A 22,862-nucleotide genomic window follows, 5' to 3' on the forward strand; every position below is an offset into this window, starting at 1 on the left:
CAGTTTTAGTATTAAATTTGATTTATGCTATGCCAATCTTCAACCTTAAGCCACTCTTAGTTCCACAGAAGGGTTAAAGTTTGATTCCTGGTTCTGGGTGCATGGGGGAGGGGGGTTGAGGGGGTAACAATCCATTTTTCTCTCTCTGGAATCAGTGAAAAACATATCCTAAGGTCATTTTTTTTAAAGAGGAAAATAAGAGCTGATTATATTAGTATCATTTTGATAAAAACTAAAATATAAACAGCTGCACTCCTCCATGAATTATACTCAATTATTACAATAGAATCTAAGTCAGATCTTTTCACTCCTCTGCTCAAAACTCTCAGATGGTTCCCATCTCCAGCACAGCAAAAGTGAAATCCTCACAATAGCCTAAAAGGTCCCAGTAGTTCTGCTCCCATCCCCAATTCTTTTCTTTTCCTCCCCTGAGCGTATCTCCTACCACTCCCTCCTTTGCTCACAGCGCTACAGCACACTGGTCTTCGAACTGGTCCTCTGCCAGGCCTGTAACCGGGTGCTAACCTCTGCCTAGAACATTCCTTTCCCCAGACACTGGCTGGGCTCACACTCCCTCACCTGCTTTCAATCTGCTTAAATATTAGGTTATCTGTATCCCTGACCACCCTACTTCAAAATGCGACATCTTCCCATCTTTCATCCCAGCTGTATTTTTTCCTAAGGCACTAATAATCTTCTGATTTACGGTATAATTTATAGATTTATTTGTCTCGCTTCCCTCCACTAGAAAGTAAGTTTCAAAAAAAAAAAAAGTAAGTTTCATGAGGGCCGGTGGAGGGGGGCATCAGAGCCTAAAACAGGACTAAGGAATAGGCACATAGTAGGCATCAATAAGAATACTTCTTAAATGCATGAATTGCAAATGAGGCCATATAATGCCCCTTCTAGGTACAGGAAAACACAATATACCTTTTTTTCACCGCTCAGAGTCTGAACGTTAATTTTTGTATGAAACACTTATTGCTCACCTCCTATGTGCCAAAACTGGGCTTGGCTCTGAAAAGTTACAGTGACTAAGAAATAATCTCTGCCTTGTAGGAACTCCGAGGCATATACAGCGGGGAGAAGAGATACAGAAACATCATTACAAAAAAAAGCAACATTCAAGAAAGCCAAAGGAAACTGGAGCCTACAGGAGTGAGGGGCAAAAGGGGAATGCTTCACCAAAGTGACAAGGAATCTATCATTTTCCCCCAAACTCTCGACTAGCAGGTAGTTTCTCTTTATATTATTGGTACGTATGCTTGCAACTCCACATAAATTATTTACTCTCATCGGGTAGGCCGCAAAAAAGTTTGTGTGACGACGGCGATGCTAATCACCATCTACTCAAGGCTGCACAGACATCACCCAGTTTGTCATTTACTGTCTTCCGATTTGGCAACTTTTGCCGATGGGATCCCCCCGATTTGGAGGCTTGCGCCCGCCAACTGCTGCCGCCTAGGGTCAGAATCCTCCCGGTGGCCATCCCAGCCTCGGAGCTCGGCAACTTGGAAATCTCTTCCGTAGTCGAGGGGGCGGGCGCTGCCTCCGGAAAGCCGCCAACTGGGCCTCCGTAGGAGTTGCGGGAGAAGCGGGAGCCGGGGAGGGCGACCCGGCTCGGAAGGACCCCTCCAGGCCTCAGCCCGCACTCCCGCCCCTCCCCGTCTTCCCAGGGGCTCCGCCGACTCTTTGTTAACTGAGGCCGCGGTCCCCTGGCTTTCGCTAGGCCCCGCAGTTGCCTCCGGGGCGACCAAGGAGTCGCGGCCTCGCGTCCAGACCCACCTCGCGCAAAACTGCTGCAGTAGCGGCAGCAACTACAATCGCCGCCGCGGAGTCCCAAGTCCCGGAGTACGCGCGGTCCAAGCCGCGTCCCGCCGCGCTCCTCCTTCTCCGCCCCTTTCGCCGCCGCCACTCGACCCGTTGCTGATTGGGGGAGGGGAGCACACACCTGACATGCGCAATGCAGAGCGCGGGCCGAAGGGCGGGGCCTGGGTCTGCGATTCCCGGAAAGCGCCGCGGGCTCCTGGCCTTAATGCTCCAGAATGCCTTGCAGACCTCTCAGGCCGTTCGACGGGGTTCTGCTGCTGGGTCAGGGGTGTCCATAGCCTGTATAGGCGATGGGCCTAGGAGGGGAGAAAGAGTAGCAATGACGAGGAGCCGCCCAAAAATTCCAAGAAAAGGGGCTGGGGCGGAAGCCGCATAGACATAAGACCGTCGATCCCCTAAACGCTGGTCCTTTGCAAATCCGACCTGGGCAACATCCCTCCGCGTGCCTCGGGCCGCGTGGTTCCATGGAGCATGGCCACCTTCAGCTTCCGGAGCACCACTTCAGCGTGATGACAACCTGACTGAATCCTAGCGGAGAGGGATGGGATTGGCGAGAGCAGTTCCGGCCCCGAGGCCGAGATTATGTAATTTTCCCAGCAGCCCCACCTCACCTCTGTGGGGCGTAGGTGGGGGAGGTCTCGCGCGGTCCCGGAAGCTGCGTCCCGCCCCTTCGCCGCGCGCAGGCGCGGACGGGCCGCACGCAGTCTACGTAACGGATGGCAGAGGCGACGTGACGAGTGGGGCGGCGTGACTGAGCTACCGGGTATTGCTGTGTCCTAGAGGCATCAGGGGCACTAAAACCGCGGTGACCGCGCAGGCGGCGGCCAGGCCGCGAGGCCCGTGGGGTAGAGGTGGCAGACGCAGGAGCACTGAGCCGGCTTCTAGCCCCGGTACAGGTAGGAAGCGGGCCATGGCGTGTGAGTCGGTGAGGGCCGGGCCAGTCCCAGTGGTCGCTCTCTGAGTTGCGTGGCCTAGCCCGGTCCGGTTTCCGACCCACCCCCCTACGTCAGGCCTCTGGTGACATGCACCGGCCCCCGCCGTTCCTTCTCACTTCTCCCGACTTTCTGAAACCACACAAGCAAGCTTCGCCCACTCCAAGGCCCATGTTCTGTGGGGCTTCCGGATTGGGGTGATTTTGAACGGTTCTGCGGCACTTCCCCACAGATCCGTGAGCAGATGCCAACCCGAAGGGCAAAGGTGGAGGAAGCTTACAGTATGTAGCAGGAAGAATGGAGTCCAGATGTCAGGATGCATTGATTCTCCATAGTGGGGAATGGACCCTGGTGGTTTGACAGAAGCAGCCACCTCTGACTGGTCCTCCCGGTAGGGTTCTAACACAAAACGCGTTTTCATTCAATGTGTGCGTGACTTCCCAAAGTCTGGCCATTGTCAGAAAGGCTATCCAGCGGTTGACCCCTCTGGCGGTCGAACGACCCTTTCACAGGGGTCGCCTAAGACCATCCTGCACGTCAGATATTTACATTACGATTCATAACAATGGCAACATTACAGTTACGAAGTAGCAACGAAAATAATGTTATGGTTGGGTTGCAACATGAGGAACTGTATTTAAAGGGCCAGAATGTTCAGAACCACTGGAACAAGTAATGATTTCCCCCACTTATTCCCCGCTGGTTTTGTAAGTCCAGACCCAACCTGTGAGAGGCTACCGAGTGAGCTTGCAGGAGGTAATGAAACCAGACTTGTTAGGGTTTGTGTTCCCTGCCCCAGGCGTCTCATTCAGGACTGGTGGCCCGGCAGGGAATTGTGCAATTGAGAAATGAATTGACAGGTGGAGCAGAGAGACCTGAAAGGGAAGGCCAAGGCACAAATGGCTTGGATAATTTTAACCTAAATAACCTAGAAGGCTCTATGTTACAGTGCTGAGTTATCTTAGAAATGCTTCTATGGTGTGAACATTCTACGTGGAAATCCAGCTTGAAATGATCAGACCTTTTGGCAGGCAATTGACTGTCAGTGTTAACTTTTATTTGCTTCTACTTGAAAGAGTTTAAACCAGATCTGAAAAGAAAAACACTAAAAACGAAGTTTTTAAATCTTAAAGAGTGTTCATAAGGCACAGGGGAAGGAAGTAATGGGACCTAATATTTATTGCGTACCTTCTGTGTGCCAGGCACAAGTCTGTACTGCCCACACTACAGCCCTGTGATGCAGTGGTATCTCTTTTTTGTAAGTGGGGACCAGGAAATTTTCAGTAATTAACCCAAGATCATATGGTTGGCAAATGGTAGAGCTGACATTAAACCAAATCTAACTATACCAAATGCTTGCTATTTTTCATTTGTCTTCTACTTTTGACTATCTATACTAATAAAAGGGTAATATGCTAATTAGACCAGATAGATGGACAATCAGGCCCGCAGGGGAGAGTAGTTAAGGGCAATCAGGCAGGCAGGTAGGTGAGTGGTTAGGCGCCAGCTGTCCGGATTGTGAGAGGGATGTCCGGCTGCCGGTGTAGGCCTGAGCCCGCAACCCAGGAATGTGCCTTGACCAGGAGTCGAACTGTGACCTCCTGGTTCATATGTTGATGGTCAACCACTGAGCCATGCTGATAGGGCAATGCTGATAAGTATGTCTTAAATCTGTCAGATCTGTTTTCTTGTTCATTCCCAATACCACTGCCAGTTCAATCGTGTGCTTTTTTCTTTAAAAAAAATATATTTTGATTTTAGAGAGGAAGGGAGAAGGAAAGAGAGATAGAAACATCAATGCTGAGAAAGAACGATCGATCGGCTGCCGCCTGCACGCCCTCCACTGGGGATAGGGCCCACAACCCAGGCATATGCCATTGACCGGAATCGAACCTGGGACCCATCAGTCCACAGGCTGATGCTCCTTCCACTGAGCCAAATCAGCTAGGGCCGTTTTGTTTTTTTATCTAATTATTTCAACCACTTAATTTTTCCTGCTTCAGGTGTCCTTTTCCAGTTCACCCTGTGTATGAGCTGTCAGAGATAGTGTCATTCTCCTACTTAAATTCTTTAGTTGATTCTAATTATTCAAACTTATTCGTGTGGTATTTAAGTAAAGATCATTATGATCTGGTCCCTGTTGGCTTTTCCAGCCTCATTTCCCCCTCTTGAGTCTATAAATCCAACATCCTATCAAACTCCTACAATATGTTATTTTAGGCCTTTATGCATAACTATTCTTCCATCTGCAGGGCCTGTTCTTGCATGCAGAAACCATGCTTTTAAATTTTCAAAGAACTTTTTATCATAGGAAAATTAGAAAACATAAAGAAAAATAAGGCAAAATGCCCATAGTCCTACCATACAAAGTAATTATTATTTATATGTAGATGTATATACATCCTTCCAAACTATTTTGTTTACAGTATTCGCTTCTAAAATAATATGGATTCTAACTTCATTTGTAACAATTTTTAATGGACAAAAAGTAAATTTGCTTTTTGTATATATCCATGGTTTAACCAAACAATTTCAAATTTTCCACTACTATAAGTAATACTGTAACACATATCCTTGAAGCTGAATTCTTGTGCAAATTTACAATTATTCAGGAGTCATGTTTTACTCTCTTGGCTTAATATCTGACATGGTAGTATGTTCAGTGAAGGTACATTTATTAGATATGGTAGGATCATTTTATGAAAAGCAGTAAAAGCCAGAGTTCTTATATTATTCTGCAGGACTTGCTTAGCTTTTGATGGTTATTGAATCCTTATGTAGCAAAAGTTGCATTTTAGAAAAATGGCCATGATTTTTATGGAAAGTTGAGACAAGGGAGACCATTTAGGAAAATACTGCAGTTCTTCGGCAGGTGGTGGTAACTTAGGTTAGGGTGGCTTTGAGAATCAAAGGAAATACCAGGATTTGGTGGCTGATTAGATTTCAAAGGGAAAAGAAAGTGAGAAATTAGTTATCTTGCTTTTTTTCAGTAAGAAAGATTGGGAAAATGGGGTTAATATGAATATAAAAATAGAGATATTCAGGTACCTGTTGATTTTGAGATAGTTGTAGAGGAGGGATCTGCAGACTGAGATGTGGACTATTTTTGTACAGCCTGTGAACTAAGAGTGGTTTTTCCCATTTTAAAAGGTTTTACAAACTTTTTATTTTGTGTTAGTTTCAGGTGTACAGCATAGTGGTTAGACAATAATATACTTTACAAAGTGGTCTCCCCAATATTTCAGGTACACACCTGGCCCATATATAGTTATTACAATACTAGTTATTACGGTTGGGGTCCCTCTGCCTGGCTGGTGATCGCCCAGTCCCAATTGAGGCTGATGGGGGTCAGCTGGCCCAGGAGGGACCACGGGAGGGCTCCAGGGCATGTCCAGCCCTCTTGCCCAGTCCCGATTGCCAGACCCCAGCAGCAAGCTAACCAACCGTTGGAGCGTCTGCCCTCTGGTGGTCAGTCTGCATCATAGCAACTGGTTGAGGTGTTGACCAAAAGTTTGACAGATCAGTCGGACACTTAGCATATTACATTTTTATTATATAGGATTATTGAGTATATTCCCTATGCTGTACTTTACATCCCCATGACTATTTTTGTGACTACCAATTTGTAGTTCTTAATCCCTTCACTTTTTCCCTCAGGCCCAACTCCCAATCCCCTCCTCTATACTCCACCCCTACCCCCTCACCCCCGCAGGCTCTGGCAAGTATCAGTCTATTCTGTAAATCTAGGAGTCTGTTTCTATTTTGTTTGTTCATTTATTTTGCTCATGTATTGTTTTCATTACCACCAATAGATAGGTAGTTGCATCTCATTCTTATTATATCCCTCCCCAGTTCCTATATAAAGTTTTTCAAAAAATGCTTACTGAATGCACAGTGTAAAAGATATTACAGATAATTAGTGACAGAATCCAGATGAGAACCTAGGCCTCTTTACCCCCACCTCATTGTTTTTTGTGATGCTTTCTAAAATGAATAATATTAAGAGAAAAGTAGGAGAGTGTCATAGACATATCTTTTGTTTCCAAATTTGATCAGTGTATAGAGTAGCAGTCCATTTAGGTTTTGTGTGTTTTTTTTTAAGGTGCCATGAAAGTCTTCCTTGCTTTCTGTGTTGTCCTTTTGGTGTTCGGGAGTGTCTCTGAAGCTAAGTTTGATGATTTTGAGGATGAGGAAGACATAGTAGAGTATGATGATAATGACTTTGCTGAATTTGAAGATGTCACAGAAGATTCTGTTACTGAATCTCCTCAACGGGTGATTACCACTGAAGATGATGAAGACGAGACCACTGTGGAGTTAGAAGGGCAGGATGAAAACCAAGAAGGAGATTTTGAAGATGCAGATACCCAGGTGAGTTTTTACTGATTTTGGGGGAAATTGGAAGGATGGGAAAATTTTTAACTAGCACTTTCCCCAGAATTTAAAAGTAAAACCCAGGTCTAGGGAGACGTTTACTCTCTGGTATCTTTATTTTGTTTAGTATGTGGAGTTCTTCTAAATGTTTTGTGGTGTTTTCCCACCTTTCGCATTGATGGAAAAATGAATTGTCTTTCTCCTCTTTGGAAAGCATGGGGTGGGGGGGTTGGAAGTGATAGAGGATGGATTCTATGTGTGGATGAGAATTATATCATTTTGAACTCAGGGTTCAAGAGGATTGGAGAGTCATTTGTTAAAAACATGTAATATCTCTGTGTTCTGTACTTGTTGCTAACATGTTCTATTTTCCTCTACAATTATTGCCTACAAGAAAGATATAATTGCTTGTGACATGTGTAGAGAAAAACAGATTGCTGCCTCATTTTTGTAGGAGGGAGATACCGAGGGTGAGCCATATGATGATGAAGAATTTGAAGGTTATGAAGACAAACCAGATACTTCTTCTAGCAAAAATAAAGACCCAATAACAATTGTTGATGTAGGTATACAGGATTCTAAATTCCAAACTAACCAACAAAATATCTTACTGTTATTAATCCCAGAAATATAATTAGTGACATGTAGCTGGTGTTGATATAATAGTGGTAGCTGTTAAAGAGTTTGACATCAATTCTTCTCATAAAACTCCACACCTATAGAGGCAATCCCTGTGTTTTTGTTCTAGTCCTCATAGTTTATTTATTAAGGAATGATGAAGATGACAGCCATTGGATTTATTTTGGGGTGGGAGTCAGAATCAAGTTTAATACAAAGGGCTTTCCATCCTTTTATCCTACTTGACTGTCTTCAACTTTCCTTAAAGAGTCTTTTACAGCCGAAACCGGTTTGGCTCAGTGGATAGAGCGTCGGCCTGCGGACTGAAGGGGCCCCGGTTCGATTCCGGTCAAGGGCATGTACCTTGGTTGTGGGCACATCCCCAGTGGGGAGTGTGCAGGAGGCAGCTGGTCGATGTTTCTCTCTCATCGATGTTTCTAACTATCTCTCTCCTTTCCTCTCTGTGAGAACTCAATAAAATATATATTTAAAAAAAAAAAAAGAGTCTTTTACAAAGCCAGCCTGGAAAATCAAAATGGGCATGTTTTTCAAAGTATAATCATATTTAGTGACAGTTATTTAAAGTATCTACTCTGTTTATGGGTTTTTTTCATTGTCCTTCATTCCATGAGTCAGCCTCAACTAATGTTAAATGGAATAATTGTTTTTCTTTAGGTTCCTGCACACCTCCAGAACAGTTGGGAGAGTTATTATCTAGAAATTTTGATGGTGACTGGTCTGCTCGCCTACATCATGAACTATATCATTGGGAAGAATAAAAACAGTCGCCTTGCTCAGGCCTGGTTTAACTCTCATAGAGAGCTTTTGGAGAGTAACTTTACCTTAGTAGGTAAGTTAGGCTAACAGAAGTCCTGCTGTGGGCTTGGAAAACATCTAAGAAGAACTGTTTATTCCCCTCTGTATAAGTACCTAACTGCTTTCAGGGACTGCCAAAGGGGGTGCTTTTTTATTTTCTTCCAAGGGATCCTGTTTTTGTTAGGTTTTAGATGCTGAATAAATTGTACACTGAAGTACAGGAGAGGAGCCCGTGCAGTTCCTCAATGTAAAGGGTAAGGTGGCTGAAACCGGTTTGGCTCAGTGGATAGAGCATAGGCCTGCAGACTGAAAGGTCCCAGGTTCGATTCCGGTCAAGGGCATGTACCTGGGTTGCGGGCACATCCCCAGTAGGGGGTGTGCAGGAGGCAGCTCATCAATGTTTCTCTCTCATCGATGTTTCTAACTCTATCTCTCTCCTTTCCTCTCTGTAAAAACTCAATAAAATATATATTAAAAAAGAAAAGGGTAAGGTGGACTTGCCCACCTTCAACTCTGTTTGGCATTTAACACTTTGTTTCCCTTTAATAGGAAGCAAGTATGCATCTGCTCTGCTCTTTAGCAGACTGTTTAGTGTTGTGCTAGGTACTTTGCATATATTGTTTTTCATTTAAACTTTGTAAGAATACCGTCAGTTGGAAAGTTTCTTTTTTCCTAAGGAGGGGACTGAAATCCAGAAATGCTATTTTCTTGTAACCATGATATACTTAAACTTAGTATACATGCTTTCAAATTCCATGCTGTCTCTGCTTTACCATATTATTTCAGAGTACTTATTCACCTGGACATTAGGAAAATAATAAGCCGCCTTTAATGCCTTCGACTTCTCTCATGTGTTTTCATTTGGTGTGTCAGTCTTGCTTTACCTTGTGGGATTCAGCACTTTCTTTCGTACATTTAATTAAATGAAGTGAGAGAATGGTTGGAATTTTAGCTTTTTCTAGATCTAAAATACAGCTCTTAATACCACTATTATTTTGCTGTTGAAAAAGCAAACTTGGTCAAAGTTAAGTCATACACATGGTGAGGGAGTGTTAAATAGTTTGTAGTGATGGTATTTTTTTTTATTCATTACATTGGGAGTATTTTTTTTTTAAATATATTTTATTGATTTTTTACAGAGAGGAAGGGAGAGGGATAGAGAGTTAGAAACATTGATCAGCTGCCTCCTGCACACCCCCTACAGGGGATGTGCCCGCAACCAAGGTACATGCCCTTGACCGGAATCAAACCTGGGACCCTTGAGTCCGCAGGCTGATGCTCTATTTACTGAGCCAAACCGGTTAGGGCAGTATTTTTAACTTTGGGGAAAAACATTTAAACTGATTTTGCTCCATTTTTTATCTACTCTTAAGAAACTTATACTGAAGCTGACTGTCTAACTAACAAGAACATAGTAGTAATGCTAGAGTATGATTTTTTTATGGAGACAATAGAGTTTTAAAAGTAAAAGGAACAATGCCCATTTGTTGTCATGTATGTTCAAAGGAGAGTTCTATATGATCTCAAAGTATTGCCATCCTAAAACTCTGATCATTGTGGGGTCAGAGTGGAGGAGGGAGTGGTAATTAGGCCTCAACACTTTTAGGGGAATCACATTAAGTGGTTTACTCCTAGGGGATGATGGAACGAACAAAGAAGCCACAAGTACAGGAAAGCTGAACCAGGAGAACGAGCATATCTACAACCTGTGGTGTTCTGGTAGAGTGTGCTGTGAGGGGATGCTTATCCAGCTCAGGGTAAGTAGGGAATTTCTGGTAAAACGTATTTGTCTATCTTTTGTTTTTTCCAGCATGATTCAAAATCCTCTAAATTTAGTGTCTTCAAGGAGGTCTAAAAGTCATCTTCTGCTGCTAACTGGCAAATGTCAAGTATATTTGATACATCTGATTCCCCCTCCAGGCTCTCTTCTTTGTAGTAAGTGGAGGTTATAGCTGTTCTCTATTTTTTTTTTTTTCCAGTTTCTCAAGAGACAGGACTTACTGAACGTCCTGGCCCGTATGATGAGGCCAGCAAGTGATCAAGTGGTATGTATTCTTCTTGGTGTTTTTCTCTGTACAGATTGAATTCTTAATTTCTTAGAGCTTATTCCATTTATTGTTTAGATTCCGTTTGGAGTTACGGACAACTTGTGTACTTTGTCAGAAAATGGGCCCTTCTCTATTTGCACAGATCATTGTCCACTCAGTGTGGAGCTGTGGGTGGAGGTGCGTGTGATTAGGTCAGTCACCTGGATAATGTCTCTTTTTTTTTTTTTTTTTTTTTTAAATATATTTTATTGATTTTTTACAGGGAGGAAGGGAGAGAGATAGAGAGTTAGACACATCGATGAGAGAGAAACATCGATCAGCTGCCTCTTGCACATCTCCTACTGGGGATGTGCCCGCAACCCAGGTACATGCCCTTGACCGGAATCGAACCTGGGACCTTTCAGTCCGCAGGCCGACGCTCTATCCACTGAGCCAAACCGGTTTCGGCGATAATGTCTCTTTTGATTAATAGCAAAGTCAGCTGATTAGGGACCTTTTGCTACATAACACAACAGTCATGGGAGTGATATCCCATCATTTCACAAGTCCTGTTCCCATTCAAGGGGAGTATGTACATATACACCAGGGGAATCTTCAGGGCCATCTTAGAAATAGGCCTATCACAGAACCTAACAGGTGAGTTTTGTGTGGTTTTTGTTTTTGTTTTAATAGCAAATAAAAGTAACCATGAATGATGAAGACATGGATACCTATGTGTTTGCTATTGGTACTCGGAAAGCCCTGGTACGACTGCAGAAAGAGATGCAGGATCTGGTATGTTGACTATTACAACTCAAACATACATAGAAATTGTGCCTAATTATTACATAGATGTTCAGCTTCAGAGCATAGCATAATTAATCACTTTGAAATAGGTCAGTACATATTCTCTTGAGAAGAAAACATCTGTGCATAATAAAATGTCACATCTTACTTTCAATTACTTCTTCCTCTAGAGTGAGTTTTGTAGTGACAAACCTAAGTCTGGCGCAAAGTATGGACTGCCAGACTCCTTAGCCATCCTGTCAGAGATGGGAGAAGTCACAGAGGGAATGATGGATACAAAGGTAAGTATGATGGAAGGCATATATTTGCAGACCTTGGCATTTGCAAGGTACTCTCCCTAAAACTCACACTGTACAACAGCGGTTCTCAACCTGTGGGTCGTGACCCCTTTGAGGGTCGAACGACCCTTTACCAGGGCTCGCCTAAGACCATCGAAAACATATATATAATTACATATTGTTTTTGTGATTAATCATTATGCTTTAATTATGTTCAATTTGTAACAATGAAATTGGGGGTCACCACAACATGAGGAACTGTACTAAAGGGTCACGGCATTAGGACGGTTGAGAACCACTGCTGTACGAGTTCTTTATTTATGACAATGTATTGATTATGTGTTCCTTTCCCAAAAACACTCTAATTCTTTCTTTAAGCAATAGATTAACTTGTCAAAAAAAATTGTTTAGTGAAGAATGCTCTCTAAATCCAGAGCAAATTGTTCCTAGGATTGCTGATGGCTTTTAGTTTTTTTTTTAATAAAGGACTACAACTTTTATCTTTATCACCATGTCATTTAGTCCATTATTTTAGTTTCAACTAGTGTAAGAGAAGAGGGATGTATAGAGAGCCATGATTTTTTTCTATTGGTTGTATAATGGTAACAGTACATCTTAATATCATAAAAATGTAGGCTAGCTCAAAGACAGTTATAAATGTAAGTTCAAGGTGATATGTTCATGAAGAATCTCCTAAAATTATTTAAGATTTTATCTCCATGCTTTTATTCTTATTTAGAACATTAGTTTGAGACATATTTTCAGCTGCTCAATAAGAATATTTAAGCATTGGTGTTACTAAAGAAAAGGTACAAGTTTCATTATAGAGAAATTCCTTACCTTATTTAAATTTAATTTTTTAAAAGCTTTAGCCTTAATGACATTGTACAACAGCAAGGAGGACTGAAGAGTAAATATCTTTATGAAAAAAGGGAAATACATCACACCCTACTTTAAAATATAATAATTTTCTCTATTTCAGATGGTCCACTTTCTTACACACTACGCTGACAAGATTGAATCCGTTCATTTTTCAGACCAGTTCTCGGGTCCAAAAATTATGCAAGAGTACGTATGAAATAAAAAATACTGAATATGATTTTCTTCTTTAGCTTTCTGTGTTGAAACACCTGCAAGATGCTTCTGCAATTTCCCTTGCCATATGAGTGAGGGAAGTTCATGACTCCCAAGTTTCCTTTTGCTTTGACTACATGCATCAGGAAGGTAGTTGGAAACCTATGGGAGATAAACAAGCCTCCCCAGGTTGCATGTGTTGCTGCACATGTCAAAGTAAGAGTGCACCATGCACTCAGTGACGTGGAAGAGAATCTTACAAAATGGCTCACATAAGAAAATGCAATTGCTACTCTCTGTCCTTTGTAGTCTATGTTCTTTTTTTTCCTTTTTCATTTTATGATATGAATCTGTAATGTTTGATTGATTGCAAATCTGGCCTTTTCTGGCTTCTGTTTTTGTATAGTGGATGCTTATATTTTTTCCTAGTATATTATCAAATACGTTAAATACCCATAGTAATATTTATAGTAATATATTTCAAATGTACGTATTCAGAGCTTGAATTTGTTGTTTGAATTACGATTTGTTGTATGTTCCCATTTCAGGAGAACATACTTATTTAAGTTTACCCTTGGTGTAGAAATGGTTCTGGCCTAAATTTTTGATTAAGGGTTACTCTCTCATAGGCTGTGGAGTTGAGTACAATTAGAAATGTTATTTAAAATATGGGCCTCTTACTTAAATGTAGGCTTATTTCTGGTTCCCCAGGTGAGATGGAATATATCTTGCCTGGAGGGGATATCACTTGGAGGTGTTCAAGTATAGGATAAAGGTCACTTTGGAATGCATTCATCAGTTAGGCAAGTGGATCAGGTGACCTGTAAAGCTCCTTCAGGCTCTGAGATTATATTTGACTATGGGATGCCAAGCCAAATACTATGCTGATTAATTGTAGGTATCTATTCATCTAAGTGAACTGGGTAATTTATATGCGTAGAGAGAATATCTTGTGTTCTTTCTAAATAGCCTTTTCTTTCATGACAGAGAAGGTCAGCCTTTAAAGCTACCTGAAACTAAGAGGACACTACTGTTTACATTTAATGGTAAGTATCCCATGTCCTGTCTGGGTTCTTTGTTTTCTGAGAGATGACCTTAAGGAAAGTATTGTTCCCTCCTAAGTGACAGCTATAAAAAAAACTATATTAGCCCTAACCCGTTTGGTTCAGTGGATAGAGTCGGCCTGCGGACTGAAGGGTCCCAGGTTCGATTCCGGTCAAGGGCATGTACCTTGGTTGCGGGCACATCCCCAGTAGGGGGTGTGCAGGAGGCAGCTGATTGATGTTTCTCTCTCATCGATGTTTCTAACTCTCTATCCCTCTCCCTTCCTCTCTGTAAAAAAAGTCAATAAAATTTTTTTTTAAAAAAACTATATTGTTAGCCGTAGCTGGTTTGATTCAGTGGATAGAGCGTCAGCCTGCGGACTGAAGGGTCCCAGGTTCAATTCTGGTCAAGGGCACATGCCTGGGTTGCGGGCTCAATCCCCAGTGTGGGGCATCTCACGACTGACTCCATCCTCCAACAAGGAGCTGTGCATGCCTGGCCGGTGTGGCTCAATGGTCAGGGCCCATGCCTGGGTTGTGGCTCGATCCCCAGTGAGGGGCGGGTAGGAGGCAGCCAATCAATGATTTTCTTTTCTCCTACCTCTCTGAAATCAATAAAAATACATTAAAAAACAAACTATATTAAAACAAACCTCATGTCTTCTTATTTCTGTTGGGTTTCTTCAATAAGAGATCCTTGAATATACTTTATATTTTCTGTTGCATTTTAGCTGCCTAAGAAAAAAGGAGTTTATTAATTTAAAAAGAGAGAGGGAATTGACGACTGAGAAGTATTAATGCTCTGTTAACTCAATAGGAAATGGCTTTGTTTTCCAGTGCCTGGCTCAGGTAACACTTACCCAAAGGATATGGAAGCTTTGCTACCCCTGATGAACATGGTGATTTACTCTATTGACAAAGCCAAAAAGTTCCGACTCAACAGAGAAGTAAGACTGCAGCCTTTATCATAAGTTGGCACCTGTTATTTTTTTTCCTCTGGGGGAATCATCTGTCGAGGATTTCAGTGATTGTATCTTTGCTACTTTACTTGAAAGTGCTAAATGGGTATAGTTTTATGAAAGAATACTAAATGGGCTTTTGCTTCTGTTGAATTAAAATGGATTTCTTATGAAACTCTTTGTTTCTTGGGGAAAGGGCAAACAAAAAGCAGATAAGAACCGAGCTAGAGTGGAAGAGAAATTCTTGAAGCTGACACATGTGCAAAGACAGGAAGCTGCACAGTCCCGGCGTGAAGAGAAGAAAAGAGCAGAGAAGGAGCGGATCATGAATGAGGAAGATCCTGAGAAACAGCGCAGGCTCGAGGTAAGACCAACTTTCCTTATTACCGGGGTAAAAACTAAGATTTGTAAGGATACCTATTTGTGCCAGATTGGCTCTTAAGGTGATTTTGTGGAGGAATGTACACAGGCTAAAAGTTTAGCATTTTCTCAGTACTTGGGACCTTCGGTTAGTTAGTGGCACTTGAAGAACAGGGCTTCAAACCATGGTAGAGTGAGTCTGATCCTGGAGAATGATATGAATTACCCTATTCCCCCTGCACAATCTCATTTTGCAAGTTAAACTATCATCTTTCAAGCCAAATACTTACTGAAGTAGAAAGTAGGAATTTTAATAGAAGCCAGCACATGTACCCTATGGTTCAAATAAACTTGTTTTATAACATTTCTAATTTCATTATAGAATTAGAGACTTACATTATTTTTTTGTATTTTTGGTGTCTATTTTGTACATAACTAAATTTTCAAACTTAAGAGCTTTTTATTTTTTTTAAAATATATTTTATTGATTTTTTACAGAGAGGAAGGGAGAGGGAGAGAGAGTTAGAAACATCGATCAGCTGCCTCTTGCACACCCCCTACTGGGGATGTGCCCGCAACCAAGGTACATGCCCTCGACCGGAATCGAACCTGGGACCCTTCAGTCTGCAGGCCGACCCTCTATCCACTGAGTCAAACTGGTCAGGGCAAACTTAAGAGCTTTTTAGACTGTGGTATATTATGTTTCAGATACCAGCATGTTCTCACATTTTTGTGAAATAAGATACCATAGTCCAGCTCTAAAATTTTAAATCTTATAAATGCTGATCAGAAAAAGAGGAGGAGAACAAAGTTCTGGGTGATGTGGCACTTTAGTTGCCTGTATAGTCATTTTTGCTGTTGAGCCAAGTGCCCAGGATACCACAGGCCTCCTCCCATCTTATCATTTCTCATCATTTTTTCTTTAGTTTATGGGAATTTTTCCTCTGAAAACAGAGCTCTGTGTTTATGCAACCTTCTGTATAAATAAAAATGGCTTTTTAATTAATATACTGGAGCAATCTACATGGAATCATTAATAGATAATGCCTTTCATTTTTCAATGAAAAAAGTTTTCTAGTTCTTTCCAGGGTTTGAAACTACAATAGGTTTAAGAAAAAGGAGGGCCCAGAACTTAAGTCAGAAATGACCTAACCTTAATTCTACCATGTAAAAATAACATAATCCTTTACACAACTCTCATGCCTAAAGGTAACCCCTGTTACCTTTTAGCTTATAACTAAATATAGCTTATTTAGTTCCCCAACTCTATATATGTTTAGTGTGCATACAGGGATCAACCAATGAGTGCATAAATTAGCAGAACAGCAAATTGATGTTTCTCTCAAATTTTTTAAGAAAAAGATCTTATGCTTTTCTGAAATGAAGTACAAATCCTTGGTAAATTCATATAGTTGTTATGTTAAAAGTGGACCTAGTGTTTCCTGGGTATAGGAAAAATCAGACCAGACTAACAAAGCCAACTTAAATATAGTATTTAGTTTCTGATTTGATATTGTAGTTACCTTTGCTTCATTTCAAGTTAATTTTTGTTAACCAATGTAGATATTAGCAATTTTTATAACTATCTTCTGGAATGTTATCTATAGTGCAAGTCTAGGTTTTTGAATAATGTTATAGGCAGTATTCTAGTTTTGATTTTTTAAAAATCTGTGCTTAGAGCTTAGTTTGGATTATCTCTGTCTGTCTGTCTGTCTGTCTCTCTAGGAAGCTGCCTTGAGACGTGAGCAAAAGAAATTGGAAAAGAAGCAAATGAAAATGAAACAAATCAAGGTGAAAGCCATGTAAAGTCATCCCAGAGATCTGAGTCCTGCTGCCACCTATAAGCTCTGTATTCACAGGGAGCGTTAAAAATATCAGTCCATTTCTCATCGGAAAGTTTAAACACTCCCAATGACTTAGAAATCCTTATCATCATCTGTTCTGTTTTTGGTTTGGAATTTACAGAAGTTAGAAATACATTGGAAGGACTCTGTTTCAGTAATTTCTTCCAGATAATCACATTATTTTGATTATTTTACAAAAGGAATGATACATGAACTCTGTAGTTTTAAAATTCTTTTAAAATTATAACATGAATCATCAGTGCTTTTAGTGCTATTATATTTGAAAAAATATCATGAATTTATAGATAAACAATTAGATTATTGCTTTTTGTTTAAACTAGGCAGTTGAAATGGCTATAAAGAATGACCCTAAACCAAGATTCCACAAATAACAATAAACATTGCTTATTTTCTTGTGTGTCTACATTAAACTTGTAAAAAAATAAAACTTAGAACACTATCTGTGGTGTTGAAATTTCAGGGACTCAGAACAGTGTAGTTCACTCTCTCTGTTTTGTAGGTGGAGGGTGCTGATGACAGTATTATAGGGTATCCAGATTTTAGGGTACTGACATGTACTGGAAAATTCTACAGATAGTACAGGAGCACAGTTTTCTCCTTACCTGATACCATAAGCTAATGACATTGTGAATGCTGTATTTTAAGTGGTTGTATGTTTTTCTTGAGTTAAATGCATGAAAAATTACCTGCTTCACCTAGAGCAGATCAGTGGTCTACGTGAAGTCGAAGATGTTTTCCTTCTTGGTTGCCTCACCTATTGGATGTTCGTGGAGAAGTTCTCTTCTCTGTGTTGTGGCTGTGTCCCTTTGCTTCTCCTGCTTTTATCTCTTCCACAGCTGAGGCTGGGTATGTTTTTTCAGAGAAATAGCCATGAATATGCATAAATACACTTTTAAAAATGAGCTTTCCTAAACTATTGAGAGTTCTTTCTGCCTCTTGAGCATGGGTGGGGAACCTTTTTTCTGCCAAGGGCCATTTGGATATTTATAATGTCGTTCTTGGGCCATACAAAATTATCAACTTAAAAATTAGCATGCTGTCCTAGCCAGTTTGGCTCAGTGAATAGAGTGTTGGCCCGCGGACTAAAGGGTCCCAAGGTTTGATTTCAGTCAGAGTTGCGGGCTTGATTCCCAGTATGGGGTGTGCAGGAGGCAGCTGATCAATGATTCTCTCTCATCATTGATGGTTCTATCCCTCTCCCTCTCTAAAATCAATAAAAATATATATATTTAAAATTATCATGCTATATTTGATCAGGCACTTAATTAACTCATCCCTAATGCCTAGCAGGACCAGACCAAATGATTTCATGGGCCTTATACAATCCTTGGGCCAGACGATCCCCACCCCTGCTCTTGAGAAAGGAACTCTTGCGGGGGAGGCCCATTCATCTGCACGAGCATTTAGCTTGTTCAGATTTCTGCATTTTATAAATGCTTCCTAGTAAGAAAGCATTTTTTTAAGTCACTGCTTCACCAGGTAATTTTTGCTGGGGATGGGAAAGGGTTGGGTTTTTTGGTGGGTGACGGGTGGGCGGGTATATTTTTGCTGATGCTTTATGTGCAGGTGTGTTCTGAGGCAATAACAAGTTGCTGTGGAAACAGAATGTGCTGCTGCCTTTGAAACTGCATGGAAACTTTTCACATGGGTTTTTCTCTTAGTTAATGCAGAAATGTGTCAGCTGGGAAATGCAAATGTAATTTTTTAAAACAGTTCATGAAATTAAGTTATTAAAAATAACAAACTTAATGCTATATAATTCTAGAATTAGCCTTGTTTTACAAACCTTTAAAATACATTTTAGAAATCAAAATTGATATGCTTAGCTATCTTTAATAAAAGCTTTCTTAAAGTCCCACACATTTGGGCCATGGCAGCTAATTTTGTAATTTAAGCATTCATATGAATGGTAACCTATGGACATATATTAAACTCATTGACAAAAATCTCAGAGTGCCGCCTTTACTTTTCTCGGGTTTCTCTACAACAGTATCAGCCCATAGGAATGTTTTTTCTGTTCAATAAAAATCACTTAAATGCTTTTCCTTCAAAAGAGTTGGCCTTGACAAGAATCCTGTAATTGTTGCCAGTTATTTTTAAAATATTTCTATTTTTAGAACTCTATCTGTTATTGATCGGCTACTCCCTGAAGTCCTCCTCTTGAGTTAGAGGACACCATTATCTTCTAGGAATCAGAGGACAGAGAGAAGAGAATGTTGTTAACTATCACATTGGAAAACCACTAAGCTCTCCAATTTTGTCTGCGTTGCCTGGGCACTTAGCAACGCTGAAACAAGTGCTGGACTGGGAAATAAAACCTGGTTTTTAGTGCCAACAAAACCAATAACAAATCCTTTGACTTAGGGCAAGTCCTTAACCTCTTTGAGTCTCTGTTCTGTTCCTTCTACAAAGTAAGGATAGTAATTTTCTCTACCTACCTCACAGGTATATCAACACCAAGAGAGAGTATCTGTAAAATTCTCTTCTAAACGATAGCATTGTAAAAACAGGGATGTGCCCTGGCCAGGTGGCTCAGTATTGGAGTGTAGTTCCATGCACCCAAAGGTTATGGGTTCGATCCCAGTCAGGACACAAACCTAGGTTGCGGGTTTGATACCCAGTAAAGGAGCAAACAAGAGGCAACCGGTGGGTGTTTTTTTTCTCTTTCAAAAATCAACAAAACAAAAAAATCAATACAACATATCCTCAGGTGAGGATTTTCAAAAAAATGTTAGTGGCGTCTGGCTCTCCCTGTCCGAAGCACGCCAGCATCTTTCCCATTCCCCTCTTCCCCCAAGTGTGTTACTTTTGCTTTTCCCTCTAAGCCAGCGGTTCTCAACCTGTGGGTCGCGACCCCTTTGGCGGTCGAACGACCCTTTCACGGGTTGCCTAAGACCATCCTGCATATCAGATATTTACATTACGATTCAGAACAGTAGCAACATGACAGTTATGAAGTAGCAATGAAAATAATTTTATGGTTGGGTCCCAACATGAGGAACTGTATTTAAAGGGCCAGAAGGTTGAGAACCACTTCAAGGGTTCTTTGGTTCTATAACTTGTTTCCTGAGCCTGCCCAGCCCAACTGGCTCACATCTATGTAACTTCTAAAAAAATTCTCTTATAATTTGAAAAAAATTAAATGAAGTTTAAAAATTAAAATGTGCCCTTGCCAGGTAGCTCAGTTGGTTAGAGCGATGTCCTAATACACCAAGGTTGGGGTTCCATCCAGGGTCAGAGCACATAAACGAATCAACCAGTGAATGCATAAATAAGTGGAACAACAAATCCATGTCTCCCGTGCACCCCTACCCCCCTCTCAAAAAAATAAATCACCTAGGACTATTTTCCAAGTGGTGCATTTTTGCTTTCCTCTCGTGTTTCTCCTAATAGAAACCAAGCCGATCCTTGCAGAGTTCTCTAACTTGATCTGCAATATTTGACCTTTTTTGTGGGGCAGGACAATCGTTTATAATTCTGTTTCCTTAGTAACAGAACCTTTTCCTGTCAAGCACCGAGATGTGAATCTCTTTCCTTCAGATGGGTCTTAGACCAAAGAAGTCCACTGACTGGTCCTCTCACTCCACGCACCCAATAGAAATGGGCAATGTGAAAACTATTTAGAGCAGTGTCCATGAGGATCTATTTTGGTGGGAAGGGTGAAATATGGTAGTTTATCATCCGGGATTCTCTCTCCTTTACTGTTCCTGCCTTCACTCATTTTGAATGATTTGAAAGGATGTAAGGGGGAGACAATTATACCCATAGGAGTGGCTTCTATTACAGACTGCTAAAACAATAGCAAAAAGTATTTTTTTAGTTTCTGGAGTTTGGTGAGCAATGTGTCATCGAAGTCTCTATCTTTCCCTCTCTATCTAAAAATCAATAAAAAAATATCAAAATAGCCCTAGCTGGTTTGGCTCAGTGGATAGAGTGTCAGCCTGTGGACTCAAGGGTCCCAGGTTCGATTCTGGTCAAGGGCATGTACCTTGGTTGCGGGCACATCCCAGGTGGGGAGTGTGCAGGAGGCAGCTGATAGATGTTTCTAACTCTCTATTCCTCTCCCTTACTCTCTGAAAAATCAATAAAATATATTTTTAAAAATATCAAAATAAAGTTTTAAAAATAAAAGGCATTCATACCTTTTTATTTTTAGATATTTTTTAATGTGCGGGAGGAGGCTGATCGATGTTTCTCTCTCATCGATGTTTCTGGCTCTCTGTCCCTCTCCCTTCCTCTCTGTGGAAAATCAATAAAATATATTAAAAAATGTTTTTATTGATTTTAGAGACAGAGGGAGAGGAATAGAGAGAGAGAAACATAGATCAGTTGCCTCCTGCTCACCCCCTACTAGGGAGCAAGCCCAAATCCCTTCACCCTGACTGGGAATCCAACCGAAGACCTCTGGATATATATCCAATTTTAGAAAAATCGCCCCCCCACCCCCCGGTTGTAGTAAGTCACTGAAAAAACAAAACAACGCACAAAAGGAAGGTTTGTTCCATCACTTGAGATTGCTTCATCATTTCTCAAGCCCTGCCTGCTTGGCTTAGGCTAGCTTCCTCATCGAGGCAAACCTTACAGGTGTCTGCAAACAGCGTATCTCTAAAGCAGTGGTTCTCAACCTTCCTAATGCCGTGACCCTTTAATACAGTTCCTCATGTTGTGGTGACCCCCAATTTCATTGTTACAAATTGAACATAATGAAAGTATAGTGATTAATCACAAAAACAATATGTAATTATATATGTGTTTTCCGATGGTCTTAGGAGACCCCTGTGAAAGGGTCATTTGACCCCCAAAGGGGTCGTGACCCACAGGTTAAGAACCGCTGCTAAGGACTGCAGATGAGGAAGGATCCAGGGGGGAAAAAGATAAAAATGATAGTCCCATTAGTTGAGCTGTTTTCCTTTTACAGATAAGTAACCTGAAGCATAAGAAAGTGTGGATTTCCCTTTGCAACTCGTCAGCTTGTTACCCTAGAGGCCAAAGTGAGGGGGCATTTGCGATGTCTTTTTTTAAAAAGTGTGCCCTCGCCCTAGCCGGTATGGCTCAGTGGATAGAGCGACCGCCTGCGGTCTGAAGGGTCCCCAGGTTCCATTCCTGCCAAGGGCACATGCCTGGGTTGCGGGCTGATCCCCAGTAGGGGGCGTGCAGGAGGCAGCCCCTCAATGATTCTCTCTCATCATTGATGTTTCTATCTCTCTCCCTCTCCCTTCCTCTCTGAAATCAATACAAATACTTTTAAACTGTGCCCTGGCCCTAACTGGTTTGGCTCAGTGGATAGAGCATCAGCCTGCGGACTCAAGGGTCCAAGGTTCGATTCCGGTCACTAACTCTCTATCCCTCTCCTTCCTCTCTGTAAAAAATTAACAAAATATATAATATATATGAAGTGTGCCCTAGTGGGGTGCTCATTTGGTTAGAGCGTGGACCCCCCAGGCAGGTTGCCGCTTCCATCCCGGGTCAGGCACCTACAAGAATCAACCACTGAGGGCATCCATAGTGGAACAGATGTGTCTCTCCAGTGCTCGCTTTCTCTCTCCCTTCCCTTTCCTCTCTCTAAAGTGTAGGGCAGGTGGTCCCACTTAAGTCCCACCACTCGGAAGTAAAATTCTCAAAGTAGCCCAGTCAGCAGTCTAGTCCCCCCAACTCTTCATTATTGAAACCATCCCACTTCCTTCCTGCTGTGGCGGCAAGAGGTTCTGGGAGCCCTTTTCCGATCCCAAAGGCTCGGTCTTTGTGGCTTCCACCCACCTGGGAAACGGGTCCCTTCGTTGGAGACGGAGTCCCTCCCGCACGTCTGCGCGGAAGGAGATGACTCGCACCGAGAGCCGGTGGGGGCGGACCGAGCGAGCGACCGGGGAACCAGGCGGAGC

The 22,862-nt window shown here is 41.7% G+C and overlaps 2 protein-coding genes across 7 annotated transcripts in view; one reads left to right on the forward strand and one right to left on the reverse strand.

Moving 5' to 3' along the window:
• The window catches only part of DDX42 (DEAD-box helicase 42), a 35,768-nt gene extending 33,297 nt beyond the window's left edge, over positions 1-2,471 (reverse strand). The window contains exons 1-2 of one of the 6 annotated variants that reach the window (XM_006776716.2): positions 2,442-2,471; positions 1,952-2,358 (exon numbers count right to left, since the gene is read on the reverse strand). The gene's annotated coding sequence lies outside the window, so the exon portion shown is untranslated. The other 5 variants (XM_015572415.1, XM_015572414.1, XM_006776715.2 and 2 more) reach the window with 5 other exon arrangements.
• Positions 2,472-2,561: 90 nt separating this feature from the next.
• CCDC47 (coiled-coil domain containing 47) lies at positions 2,562-17,422 on the forward strand. Its single transcript, XM_006776718.2, has 13 exons — positions 2,562-2,726; positions 6,865-7,133; positions 7,591-7,698; positions 8,430-8,604; positions 10,206-10,327; positions 10,550-10,615; positions 11,291-11,392; positions 11,575-11,685; positions 12,665-12,750; positions 13,744-13,802; positions 14,637-14,746; positions 14,955-15,122; positions 16,844-17,422. Exons 2-13 carry the CDS (start codon positions 6,870-6,872, stop codon positions 16,922-16,924), a joined length of 1,452 nt encoding a protein of 483 aa, XP_006776781.1. The 5' UTR covers positions 2,562-2,726; positions 6,865-6,869; the 3' UTR covers positions 16,925-17,422.
• The last annotated feature ends 5,440 nt before the right edge of the window (positions 17,423-22,862 follow it).

Source organism: Myotis davidii, unplaced genomic scaffold, assembly GCF_000327345.1.
Source record: "Myotis davidii unplaced genomic scaffold, ASM32734v1 scaffold69, whole genome shotgun sequence".
NCBI classification, from domain to species: Eukaryota; Metazoa; Chordata; class Mammalia; order Chiroptera; family Vespertilionidae; genus Myotis; species Myotis davidii.

Bases quoted from the DNA above. Each gene is read 5' to 3' on its own strand.
- CCDC47 (XM_006776718.2), top strand. From the start codon at position 6,870: ATGAAAGTCTTCCTTGCTTTCTGTGTTGTCCTTTTGGTGTTCGGGAGT. The intron at 7,699-8,429 runs GTAGGTATACAG...GTTTTTCTTTAG, and splicing joins ACCCAATAACAATTGTTGAT to GTTCCTGCACACCTCCAGAA. The intron at 13,803-14,636 runs GTAAGTATCCCA...TTTGTTTTCCAG, and splicing joins ACTACTGTTTACATTTAATG to TGCCTGGCTCAGGTAACACT.